The following is a 16,013-nucleotide window of genomic DNA, read 5'->3' on the forward strand; positions in this document are numbered from 1 at the left end:
CAAAAGATGTTTATCATAGCCATAGGAATAACCCAAACGGCCATCAATAGGGAATAATTTAAAAGAATGGTGTTATGTGTATATAATGGGATATGATGTAGCCATTAAAATGATGATGTGGATTTGTATTTACTAACACAGAAAACACCCATAAGTTGAAAGCAGATACAAAACAACAATTACAGCATGATCCCTTCCATTTTATTAATCTCTCTCTCTCTCTCTCTCTCTCTCTCTCTCTCTCATACACACACACACACACACACACACACACACACAGCAGGGAAGGAATGATCAAGAAGGATCTATGCCAGTTAATACTTTTTATCTCTCTGGGTATAATGAAATGCTCTTTCATTTATTTTTACCCCACTTTATATTTCCTGAAAATTGTTTTTATAATGTGCATGCATTACTTTCAAAATTAGAGAAATATTTCCGTTTTGGAAAAAACTTCCTCTCGCAAATGGTACTTGACACAGGACAAGATGTTTGGTAAAAGTAGACATTCTCTGATAGTTTCAACAGTTGAAAAGTAGCAGGGATGATTGTGAGCCTTTGCCAAAGCAACCTTATCTCACCCAGCTCTGGTTTTAACTAAAGTCCAAGTTAACCAAAAAGATGTTGAAATGAAGTAAATTACAAATAGAAAATAGTACTAGAAATGTGTGGTTGATCTCAACTTTTAAAATCATCAGAAGGCCAACTACTAATTTGTTCTCACATTTTTTTTTTTTGGCCACGTCGTGAGGCTTTGTGGGATCTTAGTTCCCTGATCCGACCAAGGATGGAACCCGGGTCCCTGGCAGTGGAAGCGTGGAGTCCTAACCACTGGACCACCAGGGAATTCCCTGTTTTCACGTTCTTAAAAGGGAACAAAAACGGAAAAAGTTCTATTAACTAGTTGTTTCCCTCTACAAGACATGAAGGTTTACCTAAGTATTTTTTCTCTGCTGCTGGTTTGGCAATCCTTATGAGATATGGATACTTTAAATTCAGCAGTTGAGAAATACTTACGTGAATGGGAACTTGAAGTCGTTAGGCTTAATACAGCGCACGTAGTGAGGGGTAGTGGCATTCAGGGTCTCCATAAGCAGGTGAAGGGAGTTTCGGAACTGCATGAAAAAGAGCAGAAAGGGGCATCAAGGTTTTGTCAAAGATGACATAAAACAACTGAAAATTTTCTTCAAATGACACTAGTGGAGATGACTTTGCCACCTGTGAACCTGACCAGCCCTCAACAGTGGAGCTGCTAGGGCTTTTGGTTCAAATTTGCTTAAACCCTACCATTTACATGATCACTCTGCTAAACAGATATTCTCGCTCCTCCCACCACCACCACTGCCCCCGCCTCTTTAAAACAGACTTTATTTTCTTAGAGCAGTTTGAGGTTCACAGCAAAATCATACAGAAGGTACAGAGATGTCCCCCATACCCCCTACCCTGGCAGAGGCATGGCCTCCTCCATTATCTACATTCTCCACCACAGCGGTACATGTGTTACAGTTGATGAACCTACTTAGACACATCATTATCACACATCATTATCATCATTACATTAGAGTTCATTCTTCCACCCACCCTTTTAATATAGATTTCTGTAGCTTTCTGTTGTACACTTAAAACTTTGACTAAAAATATGCTTGCTTTAAAGATATTAAGGTCATTTAATCATGTACAGTAGGAATTTTGCTGTATGATACTGAAAAAAGTAGCAGATGACTTAAAAGAGTATAGGAAATGGGGAGGGGCAGAGGATGGAAGAGTACAGCCAGGGTGGGCTTACCTTTAGGGACATGGGACCTGGGGGCTGTGGACCTGTGCCAGGCCCTGCTTCCTATCTGCTCAGGAAAACAAGCTGACTAGCACTCAGCCTCCTGCCCAAAGCCCCCAGCCCTAGTTCAGGCACTAAGCACGTGTGTCATGTTTCCCAGTCCCCTGGTGCATAAAACATCAAAGAAAGCAGAGGGCACGGTTCCTGGGCTGAAGGAGCTGTACAAATCCAGAGAGGAAACAGCCAGAGAACAAAACAGAGGCAGCAGTGGTTTGTGAGGGAGGATATGTACTGGAAGAATTAAAATGTAGAGAAAATTATTTTGGGAAACGCTTAAGCAGAGTTACGGGTCTACGTTAGGAGGGGAGAAGTATGAGTGGACAGTGTTCTGTGTTCTCACAGTGAAAGCTCCAGCCTCTCCTCACCTGAGGACCCCACCTGGGAGGCTGACAAAGGAAGACCTGAGGCTCCAGCTGAGCCAGAGGGGAAGTAGCACTGCAGCAGCGGCTCCCTGAACTCACCTGGTGCCCCACCGTTTTCTTGTGCTCTTTGGCCGCCTGGCCTGGTCTGCCTTTGGTGGGCTTTGCAGGAGTGCGGGTAAGGAGCGTGCGCCCTGAAGAGGTGGCTGAACTTGGACTGATGGCCTTCTCGTCATCTTGAAATAATTCTGGTAGCATCTTAAACTGAGTCAAAAACAGTAAAAGGAAATCACCTTTTAGGTGAAAGGAAATCTAAACCCAAACTCAATTGGAAATCTTCACAGAAACACTATGATGATTTGCAATCCATAGTGATTCCCTTCCTTAAGTAACCCCTTTCAGAGTCACATTCCAGAAATAATCAGTATCTGTGTTAGGAGCCAAAAATGTGAGAAGGAGGTGACATCAATGCTACAAAAACATAGATGGAAAAAATGCAGTAATTCTACAACCTTATTTGGGGGAAAACAAAATCAAAACTACTCCACTGAGACTTGAAATCTTAATCCACAGGAAATGGCCGCTCTAACCATTTTACTGGTTTTAAACGATAATTATTTTATGAGCAACCTACTAATTGAAAGTCTTATTACATCAGTTCCACCAAATGTTTTATCATCATGCTTCATCTGTCTACCCAATAACTCAAATGGTGGGTACCAACTAAAAACTATCACTGAAAATCTCATCAGGAAGGGTGTCACGAACTAGTTCTACAATTTAATAAGATTTTAAAAAATCATGAATTAACAGTAATTTTTAGAAAGTAATGTGCATTATTGGGAAAAAAAGTAAAAGGAAACCCTGCCCGTATCCTGTAAGCTTTGCATGACTGCATAATTCCTGCAATCAATTTTGTGTTCTACCAGGTTAAGGAAATGAAAGTCTATTAAAAGCTCTGGTCGTTAATAAATGGGTGGATAGTATAATTTAATGTGGTTGGAATACATTTTAAGGAACAAAAGAGACTTCAAACTAATCGACAGTAACATTTTGATATATGTACATATCTTTACAATAGTGAAACAGTCCACATAAATAAAATAAATCCTTCTTATAAGTCAGTGTAACTGCAATAGCCAATTATTTATCTAATAAACTCAGAATATCTCCAGAAGCAATAATTTTCTTAAGAGAGTTCTTTCATTTAAAAACAAAATTAATTTCATTTGGTATAATGTATCTATCAATTATAAGGGTAATTTAGGATATAATTCATGATGTATATAACAAATTGTTATACATGACATACCAATAATGGTTGCTTGCTGCACAAATGAATGTATCCCTTGCTTTACGGAATACATATAGCTTGGTTAGCTACAAAGCAGGGCAGGGGGTGGGGGTAGGGGAACGTTTTACCATTATCTTGTATCACAAAGGGGAAAAATAAGAGTTCCTAATAGATTTGATTTGAAAACTCAGCACAGAGTTAAGATGTAAGGCTATTCGATAATAGGCCAAGGACTCTAGGATCTATCTGACACACTTCTGTCATTTCCAAGTAAATTGCTAGCTCTACATTAGCGCTGCCTACCTAAACTTTGTTTTTCTCTCTTCTGTGTGAAATAGTTAATAGAGCTGGGTTGAAATATCATATTCACCACTAGTGTTAGAATTTAACTGAAGTTCTACAATATCTACCAGAAAACTACTCAGTGTTGAGAGTTCAGAACACATACACACATATAGATGCATATATATGTCTTCCTCTTCATACAAGTTATAAATTTAAAATTCTCTACATTGAGTTTTCATTAAAAAAAAAAAAGAGAACATTTCACATTGTCATATTAGAAACTACTCTACAATTTCTTCTTTAGGCAGTATTTCTGCTTCCTTGTGGGCCATTTTTCTCAGACTTCTTTCCTGGTTCTTCCTCAGGCCAGTCTCTAGGAGTTGGAATGCCTTACTCTCTACTATTTTTCACCTACTTGTTCTCCCTAAGCAATCTTATCCAGTCCTATTGCTTTAAATGCCATCTAGTTCTAAAGACTACCAAATTTATATCACTGACTCTGACTTTGCCTTTGACCTGCTGACTTTCATTTACAACTTCCTATATGACATGTCCACTTGACTATCTAATTGCCATCTCAGGCAAAACATGTCCAAGATAAAACTCTTTTTTTTTTTTAATTGAAGCATAGCTGACCCACAATGTCATGCTAATTTCCACTGAACGGCAAAGCAACTCAGTTATACATATATATACATTCTTTTTTTTCATATTCTTTTCCATTATGGTTTATCAAAGGATACTGAATATAGTTCCCTGTGCTATACAGAGCGAGACCCCACTGTCTATCCATTCTATGTATAGTAGCTTACAGCTGCTAACCCCAACCTCCCACTCCATCCTTCCCCCAACCCCCTCCCCCTTGGCAGCCATAAGTCTGTTCTCCATATCCATGAGTCCAAGACAGAACTCTTGATTCTTTCTCTTGAAGCCTGATCTTTTACAAGTCTTCACCTCAGTAAGTGGCACCATTATCCATCCAGCAACTCAGGCCCAAAACATAGAAGTCATCTTCAATTTCTCTCCTTCTCTCACTCTCCATACTCAAACCATCAACAAGACCAGTCAACTCTACCCACAAATCATAAGCCATTTCCACTGCTATAATTTCAGTATCTCAGTCCACTATCTGTCCCCTAGATTACTACGCCCCTATCCCCAGCCCTCCCACCATATCTCCACACAGTAGCATATCATTCCCCATATGAAAACTGTTCAGACTTTCCACAGGAACAGGAATAAAATCTATACTCTTTACCACACTTCCCTCCAGAAAGTGGCCCCTGTCTACCCATCCTACTCAGCTACCATGCTCCAGTCATACTGGCCTTCTTTATGGACCTCAAACACAACCATCTTATACAGTCTCAGCACTCCTCTCAGCACTTGCTCTTCCACTGACACAGTTGTCTCCTATTATTCAGGGTACAGCCCAAATGTCACATCCTCAGAGAGGCCTTTCCTGACCACTGTGGCTAGTGGAGCACCTCACCTCTGCCCAAGCTTAGTCACTCTCTAGCTTGGTACCCTGTTTTACTTTCTTTTTTTTTTTTTTTTTTGCGGCACACAGGCCTCTCACCACTGTGGCCTCTCCCGTTGCAGTGCACAGGTTCCGGACGCACAGGCCCAGCGGCCATGGCTCACGGGCCCAGCCGCTCCGCGGCATGTGGGATCTTCCCAGACCGGGGCACGAACCCGTGTCCCCTGCATCGGCAGGCGGACTCTCAACCACTGCGCCACCAGGGAAGCCCTGTTTTACTTTCTTTATAGCACTTACCACTTTATGATATGATATCATCTAAATATTTGGTTAAGGGGTTATTACCTAACTCCTCTGCCTATCTCATTTACCTGTTTACCTTGCTAAATCCCCAATTTTCTTAAATCATTCATTGAAAAATTTAGCCATTCCCCACTGACTGAGGAGGCCAACTTCATTTGAAGAGAGAAAGGCAGATAAACAGAAAGTCAAATATGTAAGTAGGTAGATATGCCTGGACATTCCATCTTGTTTCTTTGATCTGTCTATGCTTAAGACAGGGCTCTGAATTGCTTCAGACTGAACTTATATGTCTAGGAAAGAGTGTTAAAGAAGACAGAAGAATCCAAGTAACTGCTTCATAAAGATGTGGGAAATCATCTCAGTAACAACAACAACAACATTATTCACTAAGAGCTTTTTACACATGAAGCACTGCTCTAAGAGCTTAATACAACCTATTTAATCTTCATAACAACCTCTGAAAGTAGATACTATCATGATTCTATTTTACAGATGAGAGATTTGAGGCATAAACTCAGTAGATGAGCTGTGCTTCCCTTCATCAATTAGCAACATGGAAAGTAGGGGATATAACTCTTTTTAATGACATTTAGTAGAGCTGCAATTTAGTAGTATTTCATCAAGCTGCAATTTACTTATGTGCTTCTTGTTATTTGATGTAGCAACAGATTTCTTTATGGTGGGAAAACATAAATTAAGACACCTTCTGTTAAGTTTTTTTATACCTTAATTCCTTTTAAAGTGGCTAGAAGCTGCAAAATGAAAGAAAGAAAAAAAAAAGACAAAACACATACACACAAACAGAACCCCACACTGTATTACCACAAAAATAATTCTGTTGAAAACACATAACACAAATACTGATCTTCTAAAATTAGTACTTCCAAGAGGACAAATCAACACTAGGTTACACTTGCTTCCTATCAGGTGCAGAAAAATTAAAACATAAAGTTCATACCCTTGGGTTGGGTTTCTGCTGACTGGGAGCAGTGTAGGCCTTTAAGCTATGTAAACCTCAAACCACCTCCACCCAACTGCAACAGTGCTATATAGACTGGCAGTCACTCCAAATGATTCCTCAGAATGCATAGCTACTTTCTGGAAATTAAGGAGCCACGAGCCAGTCAGAAAAGTTAGGTCAGAAAAAAGACACAAAAGGTTATGGGTGCCTGGGGAATGAGAACCTGTGAATGTTCTGTGTCAGCTAAATTATTTAGAGTAGTAACACTAGAATTCCAGGGTTTTCATCAGTATTCATAAACTAAAATGATTTATAATCTTTAACTGAATCAGGGATTGGCACTGTGAGAGAATTTTCTCTTATACATCATTCTTATAAGGTATAAAGCGTTAATGTCCAGGGCTTAAGAGGATAAATGAAAAAATGATTTTTTCTACAGACATTTAAGACTATAGACTCATTCTTTTCTGAGAGTTAAAACTGGAATTTGGTCCTTACATCATCTTTCTATTATCAAAATAATTGAAAGTAAAAGTTTTTATTTCAAAAACAAGAGTCAAAATGTTCATATAGGGGCTTCCCTGGTGGCACAGTGGTTGAGAGCCTGCCTGCCAATGCAGGGGACGCGGGTTCGTGCCCCGATCCGGGAAGATCCCACTTGCCGTGGAGCGGCTGGGCCCGTGAGCCATGGCCGCTGAGCCTGTGCGTCCGGAGCCTGTGCTCCGCAACGGAGAGGCCACGACAGTGAGAGGCCCGCGTACTGCAAAAAAAAAAAAAAAAGGTTCATATAACATTCCATTGAAGTTAAAACGATTTTGTTAGAATAAACCAGAAAAACAAAAAGTGCTGGTCAGAAATCCAGAAGAATTCACATGAATATTGTTAGTCTTTCACTGAATATTTGAATATTTACTTTATTAAATGTAAGTAACCAGCTTTCTGGTTTGCTCCCTACAGGATGAAAGTGAGCCGTGCTCCCCTCCCCATACTTTCCTGAAGAGAGTCAAAGGGTGGAGGTTGGGATCAACCTCAGAGAGCCATCATAGTTCTTTGCAATCTGGAATATTCTGCTCCCACTAGAAAGCAGTGTTTCTGGTATCTATACCTAAGAAGAATAATTTCAAAGTGCTTTGGACCATACCTGAAAATTGCACTCAATGATCCAGAGGTCAATCTTTATTTGGATGGAATGCTTAAGGCCATGTCTCTAGCGTATCCCTTCAAAATGACACAGCCAAAAACAACAACAACAACAAAATGTTTTCTCTCATGGTCTCTCTCAAAGGCACAAGAGAGCCTATAACTGCCATGGAGGCAAAAATTTCACATAAAACACCACCGCATAGTGGTTAAGAGTGCAGACTCTGAGCTCAATAGCCTGGGTTTTATCAATAATTTGGCTTGAAAACTTACTAGCTATGAAGTTTCCCTGCCTCAGTTCCCTCATCTGTAAAATGGGAGTAATGATAATATCACCTCATCATAGGATTAGGTGGGTTAACACTTGTAAGGCATTTAAAAAACAGGACCTGACACATGTATTGATAAATAGAAAACTAACAGTAAAGCTGATTTTGTTAGAACAATTATTATTACTGTTAAAAAGCTAATGCTTAAATAAGAAACATTTTAATGAATATATCCTGATTGGAGAAAGCCTATACATGGTTACCTTGCTTGATTTAAGAACTTTAATTTGTTCTTCAAAAACAGTGTCTTTATTCTTTTCCAGAAAGCCTTCACACTGGTATTCCACCTGAAAACACATGGGAAAATCTCCTTAGCTAATAAACTTTTGAATAGATATGATTGTCATCAACAACAAAAATATTTATTAGGCTCAGGCTATGTGATGGGCTCTCAATGAAGTGTTATCATTAGTTTTATTCTAAGAAACTAGTACCATTCTTAGTAAGAAGCATGTTAACTCTAGAGTAAAACTCCCCAAATATTGTTTTTCCTAGGGAAGAGTGGCAGTGCTGATTAACTGTGATCTAAGATCATCCCAGTTCATGGGTAAGCAGACTCATAAGAAGCTGTTCTCTTCTCTCATGCAGGCCAAAGAGAGCTCCTCCAAGGCTGACCCACTGTATTTCCTTCAAACCTAGCTCACCGTCCCGCAGGGGTAAGTCTCCTCTGGGAGGGAAGAGATAAAAGCTGGAGAGAGGGTCAGAAGGAACAAATGGCTGTCTGGCAGAAAGTTGAAGTGGCGACGATGGATGTAGATGGAGGCTGGGTAAACGCTATATGATCTGGTAAGTAGAACTACATGAGAATGGACTCTCCCTGCTTCTAGAAGACGTCAGCCATCTACCACTCAGAGTCCCCAGCCTGTACCACAAAACCGTTAGGCGGCCCTGAAGCCATTCCAAGGTCTCCAGCTAGGAGCAGGACAGACTCGGAAAACCCTCCTAAAGGGTTCCTAAAGGGGACCATGGGGAGCTTACCAGAAGGCCACCCCACAACCTCCTGGAAATATAAACTAGTGTCATAGCTCCAGATTTTCTGAGTAGACTACAGAACCTGTGAAGCAGCAAGTCTGCATGCCTCATTAGTAGGGACCCACTGAATCAATCACAGAGGGTGACACACGCCCACAGTTTCTATTCTGAAACCGTTGGGTTTCAGAACCCAGAATCTTTTAGCAGAATCTGAGGCAGCAATCTGTAATCAAACATATTAACATTTCTACATTGAAATATATAAATATCCAGCCTAACTGGGATAAATAAAGACTATAAATAACCTCATGTTAGTTCAGGTCAAAAATCAGGCTTAGCCACTAAATGAATTATGAAAAGACATGGATTTCAGCGTTTCTTGGATTTCAGAATTATAGATAGAGGACTGTAAACATGTATTTATTTCTTAATATAATCCCATTTAGGTTAAAGAAAGAGAAAACCAATAAGCCAACACTTAAGCTTACTTTTCCTAAACGGAGCTAACGAATGCAAGCTCAGCAAAGAAAAAAATGCTATCTATTGACTATTGATTTTTTTTCCTCTTTGAGCTTAAGTATTCAAAAAGAAAAGAGATAATAAAACTTCCTTACTTTGTCAGCAAAATGCTGGATGATGAAAGCTTTGTTTGATAGACGGGGCTTCTCAAAGAGCGCACATTTGTTCAAATGTGTGTTGTACAATTTTTGGGCCCAAGTGTCATCTGTGCCTTTAGGCATCTACATTCAGGGGAAAAAAAAGAGAGAAAACAAGGTGAAAATTGTTATGAGACACTTCTGATGCATCAACCAAGAGACCATGTTTTGGCTTTCCTAACAACTTTTACATCCAGTTTAGGAACTCATTCCTTCCACATTTCTCTCTTAGAGGCCCCAAACCAATGACTAATGAAAAGCTATGACTCAGACCTTCAGCAACTCAACCTGCCTATACCAGAGGTCATCAAATAAATATTCGATATGCTTTTAAAGCAACAAAAGCCTCACAGATGAAAGATGAAATATCATGACTATCATGTATTTTTAAAAATTTGTTAAATAAAAATAACATTTGCACACAGTGGGCCATTTATATAATTCAGAAAGGTATAAAATAGAGAATAGTCTCCTCTCACCATTTCCACCAATTTCTTTATCTTTCTGTCTTTAAAGGCATGGACACAAATAGGATTATTCTATAAACTCCTTGCATTTTTTTTTTCTTCTTAACAATAGCATTCTTGTATTTATGGCCACTAGGTTGATACTGATTTTTTGTTATTATGAAAACTGCCACAATGGCTCCTTTTACACAAAAAGCTTGAATACTTTTGTAAGCATATTCATACGGTAAATTCTCAGCAGTTCCACGGCTGGGTCAAAAGGTATGTGTATTTAAAATCTTCACAAATATTGTCAAATTTCCTCAAAAATATGCTGTACTAACTCATGCCCTTCATCAAGAGTATATATGCAATAAATGTCAATCTGGTGGACTTCCCTGGGGGTCCAGTGGTTGAGACTTTGCCTTCTAACGTAGGGGGTGCGGGTTTGATCCCTGGCTGGGAAGCTAAGATCCCACATGCCTTGTGGCCAAAAAATCAAAACATAAAACAGAAGCAATACTGTAACAAATTCAATAAAGACTTTAAAAATGGTCCACATCAAAAACATCGTTAAGGGGCTTCCCTGGTGGCACAGTGCTTGAGAGTCCACCTGCCGATGCAGGGAACACGGGTTTGTGCCCCGGTCCGGGAGGATCCCACATGCCACGGAGCAGCTGGGCCCATGAGCCATGGCCGCTGAGCCTGCGCTTCCGGAGCCTGTGCTCCGCAACGGGAGAGGCCACAACAGTGAGAGGCCCGCATACCGCAAAAAAAAAAAAGTCGTTAAAAAAATATCAACTTGGTATTATCAAATTTAAACTCATTTGATAGGTAAAAAGCAGTATCCCATTTTTGTTTTGATTTACACTTTATTTAATTTCAAGCAAGGTTGAGCACCTTTACATGCATTCTTTTTGTTTACTGAAGTACAGTTGACATATAATATTATATTAGTTTCAGTACAATATAGTGATTCAATATTTTTATAGATTATACTCCATGTGAAGTTATTATAAAATATTGGCTATATTCCCTGTGCTGTACATAACATCCTTGTATCTCTTATTTATCTTATAGCTAGTAGTTTGTTCCTCTTAATCCCGCCTTCACCTATCTTGCCCTTCCCCCAACCATCTTCACAATGGTAACCACTAGTTTGTTCTCTAGTATCTGTGAGGCTCTTTTTGTTTTGTTACATTCACTTGTTTGTTTTATTTTTTAGATTCTACATATACGTGAAAAGATACAGTATTTGTCTGTGCATTCTTAATGTTGCAGGAAATCTGGATGCTTAGGAGGATCAACCTACGTTAAGTGGTAATTTATGGCATATAAATTAAAGAGCAACTAAGAGAGAGGATAGGTTATTTGTCTAGGATAACTCAGTTAGCAGTAAAGCTGGGGATCTGATATACTTTCCACATGCTGCATCTTCAAATATTAAAGCTAAAACTCCCTTTCCACCATATATATCAGTACTAAAGAACAACTAGTCAATTTTAAAATTATGGATATTTAGAACTGTTATTCAAAATGCCTTTTGTACAATTTCTTGCATTTCTTTAACTATACCATACCACTGAACAGAAAGTACCAAATATAAGCATATCAATAACAAAAGTGGCTAAAATTGGTAGTAGTTATATCTAATGCCAATGAGAAGGGAGATTCTCCTGGTTTCAAACGTATTTTGAACTCTTTGGGTCTAGTGACCCTTCAGAATGCAAGTTAGGGTGACCTCCACTTGTTGCCACCATGGCACCTCATGGTGTACTAGTGAATCTCTGCTTAAACCCATTTACCAGTTGACCTTGATGTATCAATTTTCATATACTAAGTACATCAGAAGATCATACTTACCCTGCATTCCTCATCCAGCAAATCTAGAATGCCCAGTTTAGATTCTATAAGATTAATGCAAGGCTGATTATCATAAAAATCTATGAGTGTCCATGGAATTTGTTCTTTCATATATTCCTCTTGTTCTAATTTGAAGACATGCTGAAATGAAAAAGAAAAAGCTGGCATTACTGCATCATTGTCATAAATAATGTTAGTCAAGAAACATTTATAAAAGGACACCAACATAATTTGAGATAGTCAATGGCTTCTAGCAACCATCTTGGAGAAGCATGATTTACATGCAGAGAACAAAATGAGAAAGCAAATATAAACCACAGACAGCAAAGCTTCCGCAATATAGGATTTTCGGCAAACAAGAAAATCTAAGTATGTGAATACTTAAATAGCTGATAAATATGGCAGTCTTTTTGATTTTTTGATATACATCCCAAACTGCACTATATACTTTTTGGTCCCTTAAATTATTACACAGTGTTGCTGACCACATGGGCATAGAAATGCCTTAGCTGGCCTTGAACAACTATGCAGAGGATGCCCTCCAGACTACTGAAGCATTCTGGGTGATGCTTACAGCATAACAAAGTAATTCTCTTAAGGGACTGTGGTGTTGAAGTTCATGTGTCTCAGAATTAGATTAACAGTTGGTCTTTTCTGTCTGCCTTGATTATCCTCCACAGTCAGGGAATCTACGGCTCACTTTTCTGGCTTCTACACCCAAATCTGCAAGCAGCTGCAACCACTATGAATCCATTGCTATTTCTGCTAAATGCTTCTCATCTCCATTGAGAAGCAATGGCTGAAGCATTTAGCAGAAATATGTATTGACTGCCTATCCTAGGCCAGTCACTGCATACCATTAGCAAAATAGACATGGGCTCTGCCCTCATGGACTTTGAAGACTAGTGGGAGAAACAGAAATCAAGTATTCACAAGAAATATAATTACAAACTGTAATAATGTTCCAGAGGAAAATAATGGCGAGCTATGAGAGCAGGAGTCCTTATCCAGTTTGGATACAGGGTGGCGAGGGAAGGCTTCCTTGAGGAAGGGCTGTGTGATCTGGGTTCTTCAGTGAAAGGTAGTTAAGTTGGTCCAGGAGGGAAGGGCAATCCAACCACTGCTGCAGCTCCTGCTTCAAGCTGCACAGCCAATGAAGACAACCCATAAATTCTAGTCTCCACAGATGCTAATGACCTCTACTCATTTGTTCTTGGAGGGTTCTGGTTTCTTTCTTGTCTCCTTTGTCACCTTGGTTCATCTCACACATCTTGCAACTTTTCTAGGAAGATAAGCCCTCTGTGGCTATTACCAGACAACATATATTTCCTAGAACACCAAACCCCATGAAACTTAGGGGTTACCAAGATTTCTGATGCTTTACTCTCCTCACACATCTGGAACTTTTCCACTTTATTCTACACTTATTATAATACTGCTCTTGGCTCATTTACAGCATTTATAGTCTAACCAGCTGCAAAAGCTTTAGTTAAAAAAAACAACGACAACCAAACCTGTCATCCATATGAATATTTATGTCATGTTAATTAGAAAGCAAATTTCTTCTGTTGATTAATGAGAAGGCAAATAGGGCACCATGTGTCAGCAAGATGCTCTGTCTGATGGTACCAATAATTTCCAAAACAATGAGCCCTATCTTTTTTTAAATTCATTAATTTACATGCAGTGCAGTTTCCACATTGACAACAAAAACACTGCTCCAAACTTTAGAGCCTGTTTCTCATACAAGTCTCTACGTTTAGTTTGGCAAAATCCATGGCGCCTCAAAAATTTTCGATTCTCAATTGCCAAAATGACAGGTGGGCATGAGGTTCAATATGGCAAGAGATCCTTGGTGGATAAGGTAATGCCTCCAAGCACTAAACCTGCCAATCACCACGTTTCTCCTGCCCACTGCCCTACCCACAGCCCCTGCTGAGGGAGCAGCCCTAAGCACCAAATTCTTTACTGTGAGACCCCATGCTCCTAGTCACAGCTAGTCAAGTGCCAGAGATCTCTGATGAACGAATGAACTGGGTTAATCAAATTCTGTTTCTCGGGTATAAAAACTAGGAAACAGGCAATTAACAGTGGAAGCTGATGCTGAAAGAAGTCAAGATGAATGAGAGTTAAACAAGTTAAGAGGATGGGAGCATTCCAACCACTGCTTGGTTCACAGGAAGTGTGAGGTGAGTGAGGAAGCAGAAACCTTGACAAAATATATACAGAACAGAAGAAAAATATATGCCATCTGATAAGAGGGAGTGGAGCAGTTGTGCAGAGAGAGGCTAGGATGCAGTGTGTGTGTGTGTGTGTGTGTGTGTATGTAAGTGTGTGTGTGTGTGTGAGAGAGAAAGAGAGGAGAAACAGATGGATAGAGACAGAAAGAGGGAAAGAGAAAGGAGAGAGTCAGAAACACACATGCAGAGATATGAGGTCCTTGAGAAATAAACAAATTAGCCAGTCCTTAATAAGGCTGGCACTGGTTCCTTTTCTTCTAGTCACCTTGTGCCAAAATATACTGGGAAAGAACAGAAGGTTGTGCCACTGATTAAAATATTAAGAAACTCAGGAAAACCTTGAGAAAAAATAAAGCTCAGTTTAGTCTCTGATAGGTTTTTATTAATGTTCCTTATGCAGAGATGCAAAATACACCAGTCATATTCTTGTAGAAACAGTCATAAGCCTAAGATTTTAAGATCACCTCTACATTATTTCACTGTACTAAGTAGCTTAATTTGCTAAATAAAGGTGGTCCAAGTTTTTTTCAAAGTACATGCAATATTTTTTGAAAATGAAATAGTTTAAAGGTTTTATGATGATGAGCAACAATCCTTTGTCCTATCCCTCCCCCACCCCAGTCTCACTCCCTGGAAGTGACCATTTTTAACTCCCTCAGCTATTTCTTCTGATATTTACCTCTAAAGAATATGCTTACCAGCTATTTTTTTATTTATTCATTTGAAACATTATCTATTGATTTATTGATATATATATATATATAGAAAAGAGAATATGTCCTGGCTTTCTTGTTCTTACCTCTTGCTAATACAGCAAGTAAGAGTTAAGACAGTCATAACTCCACATATAGTTAGCCTCAGGAACGACCAACTGAAGGATATCCCTGGGATCAAAGTTTTACACCCCCTATATTGCTACTTAACACACTTTCGGCTTCCCTCTCTCAATTTATTTGGACCAAGTTTTCACTATTCTCAGACAGCAATCCAAGGATGACCTTGAATCCAATCTGGACCATAAACATCTTTCCAAGGTTGCAGCATTTACTAATCCTAAATTCCTCAGCAGTTTAGCTGTTTTAAACCATAGATAATAATTGTAATTCACAACTTCATTTCTGGAACCAAACTTTAAACACATACTAGGAATTCGAGAGAATAATTTTTGGTAGAATATTATTCAAGCAAGAAAATTCTTACCATATTGAATTGCTGCTGTAGTTTTTCATTTGCATAATTTATGCAGAACTGTTCAAAACTATTTATCTCAAATGTTTCAAATCTGTAAAACCAAAAATAATATGGGAAGAGGAGAAAAAGGAAGAAATAACTTTAAAAAATATTCAAAATGTGCAAATCAGAAAGAAAGAAATAGGAAATTCCTCAACATTGTGAAACTTTCTTTCCACATCAGTGAAGATAAATAAGGGTTTTTAACTCAGTAACATGAAATATGTACCCAGCAGATAAGCATCAGCCAGGTGGCAGAGAGATTTTTTAAAGGCTGCAGCCTATGGACGTGTCTAACAGTATATGCTTTGGACGGCATATTCATCCTCAAGTAGGGAACGATCAGAATTACGATAAAGCCATTGCTCTTGTCAGGTCACAGATGCACAGTGTCTATATACACATAGAAAGGAACGGGGAATAGAAATTTCATACACTCTTTTGAAAAACTGAACCAGATAATGAAAAAGGCATCGTACAGCGCAAATGTACAGGAAGGGTTTTAACATTAAAGAAAGGTACCCAGAGAAGGCAAACTAGCAAATGAAATTAGACTTTTAAAAATTCTCTTCTAATTTTCCCTTCTCCTCACCAGTAGGAAACATAATCAAATACCCACTT

At 39.0% G+C, this 16,013-nt stretch overlaps 1 protein-coding gene across 1 annotated transcript in view; it reads right to left on the minus strand.

The window, feature by feature from the left end:
• MYO5A (myosin VA) overlaps positions 1–16,013 on the minus strand; it is a 182,345-nt gene that overhangs the window by 68,581 nt on the left and 97,751 nt on the right. Inside the window, exons 11-16 of the mRNA XM_082648646.1 lie at positions 15,363–15,444; positions 11,923–12,063; positions 9,572–9,697; positions 8,189–8,272; positions 2,296–2,457; positions 1,018–1,115 (exon numbers count right to left, since the gene is read on the minus strand). Coding sequence (XP_082504772.1) covers positions 1,018–1,115; positions 2,296–2,457; positions 8,189–8,272; positions 9,572–9,697; positions 11,923–12,063; positions 15,363–15,444 — 693 coding nt within the window. The remainder of the gene's footprint in view (positions 1–1,017; positions 1,116–2,295; positions 2,458–8,188; positions 8,273–9,571; positions 9,698–11,922; positions 12,064–15,362; positions 15,445–16,013) is intronic.

This window comes from Grampus griseus, assembly GCF_964374135.1.
Source record: "Grampus griseus genome assembly, chromosome: 2".
NCBI lineage: Eukaryota > Metazoa > Chordata > Mammalia > Artiodactyla > Delphinidae > Grampus > Grampus griseus.